The sequence below is a fragment of the Xiphophorus hellerii genome, chromosome 23 (assembly GCF_003331165.1).
Source record: "Xiphophorus hellerii strain 12219 chromosome 23, Xiphophorus_hellerii-4.1, whole genome shotgun sequence".
Taxonomy (NCBI): Eukaryota; Metazoa; Chordata; class Actinopteri; order Cyprinodontiformes; family Poeciliidae; genus Xiphophorus; species Xiphophorus hellerii.
The window spans coordinates 16097172-16109197 of NC_045694.1; the positions used below are offsets into that span (position 1 = coordinate 16097172).

General features: G+C 37.8%; 1 protein-coding gene across 4 annotated transcripts in view; it reads left to right on the top strand.

The window, feature by feature from the left end:
• Positions 1-12026, top strand: part of jakmip1 (janus kinase and microtubule interacting protein 1) — a 40417-nt gene that overhangs the window by 8206 nt on the left and 20185 nt on the right. For all 4 annotated transcript variants that reach the window (XM_032554849.1, XM_032554850.1, XM_032554852.1 and 1 more), the window contains exons 2-12: positions 428-735; positions 3602-3934; positions 4752-4913; positions 6383-6595; positions 7011-7124; positions 7300-7446; positions 8953-9123; positions 9669-9728; positions 10821-10949; positions 11693-11821; positions 11903-11986. In XM_032554849.1, the coding sequence (XP_032410740.1) occupies positions 580-735; positions 3602-3934; positions 4752-4913; positions 6383-6595; positions 7011-7124; positions 7300-7446; positions 8953-9123; positions 9669-9728; positions 10821-10949; positions 11693-11821; positions 11903-11986 (1698 nt within the window). In that variant the 5' untranslated portion in view covers positions 428-579. The remainder of the gene's footprint in view (positions 1-427; positions 736-3601; positions 3935-4751; positions 4914-6382; positions 6596-7010; positions 7125-7299; positions 7447-8952; positions 9124-9668; positions 9729-10820; positions 10950-11692; positions 11822-11902; positions 11987-12026) is intronic.

A 12026-nucleotide genomic window follows, 5' to 3' on the forward strand; every position in this document is an offset into this window, starting at 1 on the left:
TAAGACAAGTTTATTCTGATAAAGAATAGATTTGTGATGCAGCTAGTGATGCAGATCATGGGATGTCTGTAGAAAACATTTTTGTTTATTGTGCTAGTTTCTTTGTTCATAGAAGATTCTAGTGAGATTCTCCTGACAAGGGATTGCAATGCCTCGACAGGCACATTTTCATGCACTATGTAGCCTGTAAGTGCACTCTAGGGAGTGCAACAGACTGCTGATAAATGACCCTTATGTAAAAAAAAAGTGAAACTGGTGACTGGGGAGAGAGTAAATGTTCCCAAAATAGTCTGTTTTCCAAGGCGGTGGTGTGTCATGTGGCTCGGGCCCAGAGTGTTGTGTGGGATAGTTTTGTGTAACCCAGTTTTTAATACTGACTCAGTATTTTTTCTCTGTCTTTCTGCTTGTATTTTTCTCTCTTAAACAGAAAGTTCCAACAGCTCCTGGTCACGATGTAGATGGTGATGTGGAGATGAAGATGCAAGGACTTACAGGGAGGAGGAGCAGTGACTGACACTTTCCTCCATTTCGCCACCTGGTGCACACTTATGTCTGTCCTGACGGGGCAGCTGGAGTGCTATGTCATCAACCACACCCCCATCGGCTCAACCCTCTAAAAAGGGAAGGAAGCCGGAGAAATCAGAGGTGATGGCTGATTCACCGCAGGCCACTAATGAGGAACTTAGGAGCAAACTGATGGACATTCAGATCGAGCTGCAGCAGGAGCGGGGCAAGGTGAGGAGAAACAATGGAAAAGGCCTACAAAAATAATTAATAATAATAATTAGGAATGGGAGTCTATTACTATGTCACTATTCAATTCAGATTTTTATTATCATAATTTGATTCAAATTTGATTAAAAACAATTCATAATAATTTCTACTTCAACTTATTGGTATGCAAAGGTTCCTCATGATCTACTCCAGTCAGCTTTACAAGACAGAATGGCATTAGTGTCTTTTTCACATTTATAAAGTTTTAATCCATGGTAAGATGGAATTGTTACAAGTTGGATCACATTAGTGCCACTATTGTCCATTAGGTAAAGGCACTGGCAACCTTTAGTCTCTTGGTAAAGCTGTGGCACAGCTATCTCAGTTAAAAACGTACAGGAGGGTATTGCTTACCTTTGGCTCCACTGTAGCTTGGCTCTGCACATTTGCGGCTCTGCCCATTTTACATTAGTAAAATGCTTGATCTTCATTCTGCAAACCTTACACACAGTGAAGCTCATGCCAAGCTTGGTCCTCCAGCACATTCGATAAAAAAACAAAAATTTTGCCTTCAACGAAGACCAGACCAGTTGACTGTCTCCTTTCATTATTGTAGTTTCCTCTTTGTTGTGGTGCTTTCTGCTAATGCATATGTTCCAGTACCAGCTGCATTTGACGTCAGGCGTAGTTACAAAATGGAGGCCGACAGATAACAGATTTGTTTAATTTTTACACTTTGAATCGCCCCTAATAATAAATAAACCCTTTTGGTCGGATAGTTAAGAAGACTTCTAGTTCTAAGAACACCAAACCAACTATCAAACTGGTGTTTTGCACAAAGTGAATTATATAATGAGTTATAACCTTGAAATCCTCCAATTTCTTCATCTCTGCACATTTGGATGTTCCAACTTAATAATGATCACAAACATACACCCAAACTGGTTTTGGAATGGATAAAGCAGACTAACATCATGCTTCTGTAATAGCCTGATATCAACCCTGTAGAAAATAACTATCTTTGTAAGTTAACCCTTTGATGCATGAATTATGATCCTTTGTGTCAGAATTTTTTTTCCATTTTAAAAAAATTTTTCTTAAGGCATAAAAAAAGGTAGGAACATTTTTTTTGTAAAAATATATATATATATTTTTTTATTTTTATTTGATGAATTGTAATTTTGTCCAAATACAAAGTTGTTATTTGAAAAATACATCAGTAGTATTGTTCCTTAGGGGTTATCTGATGTCACAATATTTTTTTTATTTGCAAGAGTCGTCTACAGTAGAAGGAGGGACCGGGTCGGTTCTCATGCTTTTTTGTCTGTCGGCCATATTGTATTTAACAAAAATAATTTCTTGCATTTGCAGCTGATGGCCAGTAGTTGATGGTATATTTTATGATGCATTAGTGTCCACTTCAGTGGTCTGTGTGCATTTATAACATAAAAATCCACAGGAAGCACAAGAAAATGGCTTTTAGATAGCTGTCCACTGTAGTGACCACTATGCATGAAAGGGTCTGTATCAGGAAGCAAACTGATTTTTAATTATCACTTCCATAGTACTTCCAGTAAACAGTAATTGTCTGTTTACTGTAAAATTATACTATTACCAAAATCATTATAACCTTAATGTTATTATGACATTCATTGTTATAAATATATCAAAATTTGTGATAGACACAGTAAAGCTGGAAAAGAAGCTCTGGAAAGAATAATTGCACGGCTTCCTTCTATCCTTATATAGCACAATTTCTTTTTTTTATTGATTCTCATGAAAATTGTGCTATAACTCTTAGTAAAGCCAGCAATATAATTATTGTAAACCACAATGCCAGTAAAGCTTTTAGTGGCTCTGCTAGGTGAAGGCTTTTCCTCCTTAACCCTAACAAGAGCACATTGTCCACAGATGAGTCAGGGTTGTGCCATGAAGGACATGCACTGAGGCAGCATATTTCCATTCAGGGTTTGATAGTGTACTGGGCAGATAAAAAACATTTTTGTCGAAAGGGGTAATTATAAGATTAGATTTGCTTAAAGCAATATATATACACAGAAGTATAGAAGTTAAATTCTTTATAAAAATCCTTTCCAGAAATTTCTGGATGCAGAAGCCTGTTTTTAAACATAACAATCTGAAGCATATTGTCAAGTGATGATTGGCAAGTTATTTATTTCAGGGTTTTTTTGTCATCCTATGTTTAACCTGCAGAAATATCACTTAATCAGCCAACTAAACTAGATTCAACTGGCATAACTGAACACCTTAATACTTTCTGTTAAAAATCTCATTCTCTTAGGCTATTAATGGCATATTTTTCTTCCCTTTCATAAACTCATTGTAATGAGTAGTTTGATAATCAGTGATGTTCAGGTAAACCAAAAATCCTCTACATTGAATCTGAATTCATTGAAGCCCCTGAAAATCCTCAGCACATATTTACAGCTTTGTTTATGACCAACCTGGTTTTCAATGTCAAGTTCTGCTAACAAAAGAAAGTTCCAAAGGAAAGGTGTCTTTCACTTGCAGGATCTCTCCCAGGAGGAAGGACTGCTTCTATGTAACTATATCCTCCTACTGACATGCACACTCCCTTCATGATCTGTTTTTATCCTTCATTGTTTTATTTGGACAATGTCTGTAACCTCACATGACTTTTGTTTGCTCAGGGCGTTTGGCACAAGTGAAAACTATGTTGTTTAATTAAAGATGAAAAACAACTAAATACATATACATGCTTATTTTCCATAGATGGATTTCACACTTACAGCAGACATGTTTAAGACAGGCTTTCACTTTACAGTTTAGTAAACATTATGGCAATTGAACAGTTTTGATGTTTGGGCTGCAATAGTATTGTTTTTGGTGTTCCACTTTCTCACAGGTGTGTAAGCTCCGAGAGCGTCTGCAGGAACAGCGACAGGGCCGGGAGCTTGAACAACACAAACACGCTGTAGCACTCACTGACCTGCGTGCCAAACTCCACGAAGAAAAACTACGCGAAATATCGTCTGCTCGCGAGGCTCTAGGGCGGCAGCATGAAGCTGAGCTAACCCGGGCAATCAAGATCCGGGACACAGAGGTGCAGAGGCTGCAGGGACTTGTAAACGCACTGAGAGATGGAGCAGCTGACAAGCTTAAAAACGCCCTTCTAGGAGAAGCTCGGGAGGAGGCTAGGAGAGCTTTTGATGGGGAGAGGCTAAAGCTTCAGCAGGAGGTGGGTTCATTCATGTGTCTCTGATAGAGAACTTTATATTTTCATTTTTCTTCACAGTTTGTATTTCTTTGGTTTTGGTGTTTTTGTACTGACCACCAGTCAATTCTTAAACACTTTTGCGATGTTAAGTGCCCAGCTTTTAAGTTTCTACAATCTACTCATTGCCTGTTGTAATTCAGTGTGACTCCAATAAGCAAGAGTTATGTTATGGTCAGAGATGAAAATTTGTTCTATTGAAAGAATTTGACTAAATGGGAATCAGGACCACAATTATTAGGAACACGGTGCTATGTAAAGTCTGTACAACATATCCAATTTTACTGCAGATTGTTATCATTTTTCCTAATAATTTGTCAATGAACATGGATATCGCATTTTTTATGTGCCATAAATACCTTGCGCAGGTCTAATGTGGGGATACAAATTATTAGTTTTCCAGAGTTTTCATTATTTGTTCATTCTCTGTGGTTTTTGAAATCATAAATGCCCAACAGATTTTGTGTAGCTTTGTTGGCTCTGTTTATTTAAGTAATTATTAAGCTACATGGAATAAATGTGTGAATGTGTGCGGGTGTGTCAACATTCTTGTGATACTTCAGACACCTTTTGTAAATTTGTTGCTGAAAAACAGGAAGCAAGTTGGAAAGCATGCCAAGTTATTGTTTTACTTTGTGTTTTCTAGACAAACAGAGCATTAACCATTACAGCATTTTAATGGGATGACAAGTATTTATAAATATATGAACCTCTGTCTGGGTTATTTATACTTTAAAATTTTTTGTATATTAATTTATGTGTGCGGGTCTTTATGTTTTAGATTCAGGAGCAAAAAACAGCCAGGAAGCAGGCTGAGGAGGCGTTGGCAAATGCTCTGCAAGCTGATAAAGCTAAAGCAGCTGATCTACGCACAGCTTACCAACAACACCAGGATGAAGTTCATCGCATTAAGCGGGATTGCGAGAAAGACATTCGCAGGCTGGTAAGACTGTGTTAAAGAGGAATAACATATAGACTCAGAGAGTCCAAGTTATGTAAATATTCAGAAAATTTCTAGCAAAGTCCAAAATTAGAAACAGTTTAAATAATTAACAGTAAATGTCCTTGTTATTTTACTTCACATTAGCTATGACCTTAGGCACCGTATGGGATCTTAGAGCCTGAAGGGCTTGTCCATAGAGCCAGATTACCATTCATGTTTACATGGACATGTTTGCTCTTTGGGACATAACAGTTAAGCTAACCTGCATGTATTTGAACTTAGGGAGGAACCTGGAGACAAAACAAGAACATATAAACTTTTTTCACAATAAAAAATAACCAATCGTATGGCTATCTACACTTACTGTTACACTTAGGAATCCATGTTATCATTCCTACAAATTATAACATTTGTAGGAGGACAAATGTTCTCCTACAAATGCTCTGCAGCAAAGATTGTGAAGTTTAAAACAATTTTCCATATTTTTGTTTAAAAAACTTTGTCATAAATGACATTTTATTTTGAAATTTAAAAAGCAAATCTATCATTCCTAATTCTTAAAGGATTATACCATTAATTTCCAGTTATTTACTGAAAGCTGTATCATCAAAACTATAATTTATGAGAATTAGATACTGTGCTATGAATAAAAGAGTATTAAACAGCCATATGATTAAAATAAAGCCAAAAAGTCTAGCATCAATACTTATATCCTGATTCCTGTAGTTGTAACACTCATAATATGTAGTATCTGCACTTTTATTGTCCAACCATATCCTGAGTATATTTGAATATCATTGAGAGTCGTCTCAAACTGACCTGTTCTGCTGATGAAGTTTAGTCCCAGCTTAGAGCTTATCTTTTGAATGTTGTGTGAAGGTTGGAGACCAATTGTCTGCTGTGAGTTTATATTCACCATGCTGTCCCTATCTCCAAGAACAGAAGCCTGCACACCTGTGTCAGTTACTCATTAACAACCCTAAATGTTGCAGGACTATTATAACAGTCATCATTGTTAATATAGGAATGTTTGAGCAACACTAAAGGAAAGCAGAATGACTCATTGTCAGATGAACACAGGAAACACTGGTGTTAAAGAACAAAATACGGAGGGAAGTCAGATAGTTCACAATGCCAGACACAAACAAGGCTCTAAAATTAGTCAAAGCTAAAGCAAAAGGATTTATGGTCTCTTATTTTGCTACTTGTGTTTAGAATGGTCAGTGTGCAGTTTATGTAAAAGTTAGTTATTCCTTTATGTAAAAGAAAATGTAAGGTGGTCTGGGTGGATCAGTTAGTAGAGCGGGTGCTTTTATTGAACTACTGTTTAGAATGGCCAATAGTGCCAAAATATAAAAAAATAAATAAAACAAAATCATTAACAAGTCCTAAACAAAACTTTCTGAAACAAAGTGTTTTTTTGATTCACTTTCTAAGTGTTTTGTGTCCCTGTTCAATGCTTTTCATAGATGGATGAGTTAAAGGCAAAGGACCGGGTGGTGTGTACTCTGGAGAGGGAGTTGGGGCTGCAGGCTGGCTATGCCCAGAAGCTCCAGCTTCAAAAGGAAGCCCTGGATGAACAACTGGGACAGGTACGAGAGGCTGAGAAGTACAACCACGGCAGCCCCAAGCGAGAGGTGGTGCCTGGCCTGGGAGAAAATCCAGACCTGCTTAATAACCAGGTAGGACTGCACAGACACACAGCTGAAACCATACACGTGCACAAGCATTGTCAGCATTGTTAGGAAGAACCGTTGAATCACTAAACATTTTAAACCCTTATTGGTCATTATATTACCTTCTTTCAGTACATTATAGGAATCAGCACATCTGTAATATAAATGTTTAAGGGATGTTTGTATCGTCTAGGTGCAAAGTGTCTTTACGTATTGGCAGAGTTGTCCCACCGTTCAAAGTTAATCCACAGTTAAAACATGTTGACTGTTTTCTCACACATTTACATTCACACCGTTAAAATGTCAACTCATCTTTCATCCTATCCTCCTTCCTGTCCACCTCCATTATCTGCTGGCCTGCATGTGTCCCCTTTTTCAGTTGTTGTCTTCCTTTTTCTCCCCTCTCCCTCCTGCCCAACAGGAGGTGGACGAGCGGGACATGAGGAGATTCCAGCTGAAGATTGCAGAGCTCCACTCAGTCATTAGGAAGCTGGAGGACAGAAATGCACTTCTGGCAGATGAGAGGAATGAACTAGTGAGAAACACCCTTGCAGTTATATATACGATCAAAGGAAACATTTTCTTTATACATATTGTTTTGAAACATTTAACTTTATTTTTAGCCCTCCTGAACATGTTGGAATTCTGAGTCAGCAGAGGTCAAGACTTAAGATTACTGTTTCCCCACCCTGTTTCCTTCCTCTGTTCAGCTGAAGCGGGTGCGAGAGGCAGAGAGCCAAATGAAGCCCATGTTTGAGAAGAATAAACGGCTGTCCAAGAAGAACGATGACCTCTTACAAACGTTACAGCGAATGGAGGAGAAACTCAAGAACTTGAGTCGAGAGAATGCAGAGATGGTGAGTTGACACTGTCTGAATTTTCTCACTTTACCTCTTTCTAGTTGAAGGTCCAAATCATTGAATTTAGGTGTTCTGGTCACTTCCATTGCCTCATGTTCAGAAAATCCAGCACCTATTCATGCAAACTGCTTTCATGAACATTAGTGAAAAGGCAGGTGCTCTCAGGAGCTTAGTGGATTCCAGTATTGTACTGGGACAGGATGCCAACTGTGCAGTAAACCCATTTGGAAACTTACTACTAAATATTTCAGTCGACTGTAAGCAGTGTTACAACAAAGTGGAAGTGTTGGAAATAACAGCAACTCAATCATGAAGTTCTAAGCTAAATAAAATCACAGCGGTCAGCAGAGTCCACAGAGGTCTGTGGCTTTCTGCAGAGTTAGCATCGACAGACCTCCGAACTTCACTCGGCCTTCTAATTAGCTCGTAAACAGTGTGTAGAGTGCATCATTATACAGGTTTTCATTGTCCAATACTTGGATTAGTAAGTGTAATACACACCTTTGGATGCAGTGGAGTGAAGCATGCAATATTCTGCTCTTTAATTCTTATTTCTGATCTATATTGTAGACATTATGCTTTAAATATCTTATTTTATATTTTTATGACAGATTTATTATGCTTTTTTGAGATAATTACTATGAGCATAGTAAAGAAGTGACAAAACAAAGTTTTTAAAATTTAATCAATTGTTTTGGGAATGCATCTGTCACTGCCTACAGTCAGAATCTCACAACCACAACAGCTGCTCTAAAAATAAAACTTAACCATTATTAAATGGGCTACTTCTCTAAATTACTCTAAGCAGTGTAGTTATACTGTCAGCTATGGGGGTTTGTTAACATCATCAGTCAGAGTTTAATGTATGTTATCATAATAATCTAAATTTTTGTGCATTTTTCACTGCTAATGCCCAGGAGCACGCCTCACTTTTCTGTTTTTGAGTTCCTCATTCAGTCTGTGATCATTATCAGAGCTCTTTTCTGCCACTCAGTGAAATACCATTGTGAGCCCTAAGCAATGATGTCACATGGGTAAGCTGTATGATTGTTGTCGTGGATAAAAACTATTTCCAAGCACTGTTCAGGTAAAATCACTCAATCAGGTTTATTCATGAATTGTGCACAACTCAGAGAGCTCACAGGACAATCAATAATGAAGCAAGTCTGAAACGGAAAGCTCTGCCAGGCAGAAACAACACATGAGTTTTGTACAAAGGGATAAGGGATCCAAAGCATTGGAATCAGACTGGTTCCCATGCAGCTGGGGAAAAACAACGTCCAACCTTGTGCATGTAACCCAAACAGCTTTAACTTGGTGGGAATATACAGAACTTAGAATAAACATATAGCAATACAACTAGCAGATGTAACCTAACTGTAATTTTTCCACATCATTGTATTAATGGTATTAGAAAATTTTTTGTCCCATAGGAAACAGGACCTCTAGTGGCAGTTAAAGGAACAGCATAAAACCTGATTTGGCTCTTCATTCTGTCCGCAGAAGGAAAAGGCTTCTTCCTCTCGGCCACCCTCACAGCACCAAACCACTCAGCCTCAGTTAAAGCGACCAAGTTCCTTGACAGACCTTAGTCACGCCCACGAGGAACAGGAAGTGGAGTTTCTCAAGCTGCAGGTTGCTGAGCAGCGTGGCATTATTGAAGAACTAACACAGGTTATGTTTTTCTGACTTTCATTTATTTAATATGGTTAAAATGAACTGGTTTAGCAATATATTTCTTTATTTTTATATATAAAGTACACATGTAACAACTTTTTGTGATGTACTTTTAATGTATTCTCCATCCGGATGCATTCATTCCATCCATATTTTTAGATGTGTCATGTAAAAAGTACAGTGCATATCCATTAACTTTAATTCAATTTGACCCACTTACCCATATTAGAGAGTAATGGGCCGCACTCCCAAACCAGTTAGTGTTTTGTGCCCTGACTGAAATGTGACTCGTTTTTACTCTGTTATCAGCAGTGAATGTCTCTGTTTTTAAAGGTTGCTGCCTGTTCTTTAAGTATCTTTCAACACGAAAAGTCAAACAGCTATTTTTATTTCACTGCCCTGTAGTTTGGGAAATATCTAATGAATACTTTTTTATTATGTATTGTATACTTATGAGTGGCCATTCTTTGATTTACATTCCAGTGTTGTCTGAGTTTGGAGTCAGATTTTGACAAACTTTTTGGTGGGTTTTTTTTTTTCAGGAACGTGACCGATTAGTGATGAACAAGAAAAACCGACGGAAAGCAACCAAACTGCCCAAAGTATGTTTTAATATTGCTTTACCACAGCCGTAAGCCAACAGTGTGTCACTAAGCAACTATTCCTATCTGTGGCTGACAGATCCTTAAGTATTTCTTCAGTTAGTACTCGGTGTGTGTTTCTGACTAATTAGGCTCCAGGGACAATAGAAACAACATAAGGATACACTCCTGCTTGAATAATCTTCACAGCTGAATAAAAATTATTTTAGTCTTTTTTTAGTTTCTGTTTATTTATTGCTGTTTAGGAAATCAAGTAGGTTTTTCTTTTAAAGGAGAAACCAGGTAGTAAGTTTTTTTGATTTAGGTGAAGCTGTTGGAAAATTTAATTGCTTTGACGTGCAGTGCATATGACTGGGCTTGTTTGAACTAATCTGTCAAGGGACATTTCAAAGTCATGGATGCTGCTGGGAGGAGGAGTCTCCTGCTACATTGTATTTTCTCCATCTCTCCTCACAGATAGGTTTTTAGCTTGAACAACTAGACAAGAGTTGGACACAGTCGCTTGGATTTTTAGACAGAAACTTGGACCATTGTGCAAATTTTTAGGAATATAGAACACATGCCTAATACTCCAGGCGAGGGAGAAAAACCCAGCTGCTGACTTTTGGCTTTTTTGGAGTGATTTGACAGTAGCCAGAAGCTCCATTGTCTGTTTTTCCATTTTGCGTGGGAGTGTGAGAAAAGCAGATTTAATCTTCCGAACATCACTGAAGCCTTGGATAGTATTCAGAGTAGCTGCTGTAGTCCAGGAAATAACAGATGACTTCTGAGGACGTTTCGTTTTCCATTTAGTGTTGGTGCTGTCGTTTTGGATCATGACAGAATACATCCTTCTTACCCTCTACTTCTCCTCCTTCATTTGTCTTTGTGCCTTAGTTTGCCTTTATTTTTCTGGTTGCCAGGAGATGACTTATAAACATGATGGTAAGAACAGAAGTTATGCAAATAAGGATTCAGTTTGTCTGATTTGCTAGAAATTATAGTATTGAATGGACAAAATATGAATAAATGGATAGAAGTTGCTAACAAAGACATAACACGTTTTGAAAGATTTATTCACAATATAGATTCTCTCTCATACTTTTCCCACAGAGGCATGTTGTGGAGACATATTTTGGATTTGATGAGGAATCAATAGACTCTGAGACCTCATCACTTACGTCTTTTAACACTGACCTGACTGACCGCACACCTGCCACACCTGAGGAAGATTTAGAAGAGGTAATTCTTTGTCTGCCTTAAGAAAGTATTATACTCTTCAATTATAACAACTGAATGAAATATTGGCAATGGTTCGGTTCGGGATTCTCATGGTATATTCTTAATAAAAGTACCACGGTTTCATGGTGTCACAGTATTGATGCAAAAATCTAAATAGGTTTTAGATATTTAAAAAAAGCCCTACATAAAGGCTTTTGTGTAGAACACAAAAGCAAAAGAAATTTCTATTGCTGTAATACCTTATTTCACAAGGTATTACACTTGTGCATGAAACTTGTTCAGCTTTCTTTACGGTGTATTAAAGCTATAATTTGCAGATATAAGTCGGTTAGTTATTCAGGTCATTTGCAATGAGAAGTAGTATTTGATCTGTTAGCTTAACTGATGAGAATCCTGCCTGAAGTTTAAGGCTCTTTATAAGAGTAATAGATATTTCTCTTTATGTTTTTGCATTGTTTCTGTGCTTTTCAAGATGAGAAATATTACCAAACAGGTGAATCTGTATTCCTTGTAAGTTTCTATTAGTATTTTTTCAGCCAAGCTGATTAGCAGTGCACAGCAATATCTGGGGGATTGTTACCTTACTCTTTTTCCGACATCTGATTAAAAGCATAAATATTGAAAGAATTGTTTTAGTAGTTTTAAACCTTGGCTCATCTTGATAACTGGTGAATGCCTTCCAAGAAAAAGACATTTAAAATTTGTTAAGTGTGTTTGTTTGACCCTTTTCATTTTTTTGACAGACTGTTTCCCGTGAGGAGTCAGAGCTCCGTTTCCGTCAGCTCACCAGAGAGTACCAGGCTCTGCAGCGAGCTTATGCTCTCTTGCAGGAGCAGAGTGGGGGAACTTTAGATGCTGAAAGGGAGGCCAGAGTATGTATCTGCTTTTTTTCCTTTACTGTTTTGATTTGTGGATATAAACAAAACTTTTAAATTCTGCTTATTCTCCCACAGACACGTGAGCAGCTCCAGATGGAGCTCAGCAGCTGCCAGGCAAAGATTGTAGACCTGGAGAAGGCCCTGGCAGAGAGTGGACAGGTAATAAAGACGGGGGATGGGGACAGGAGCCTAGTGGTCC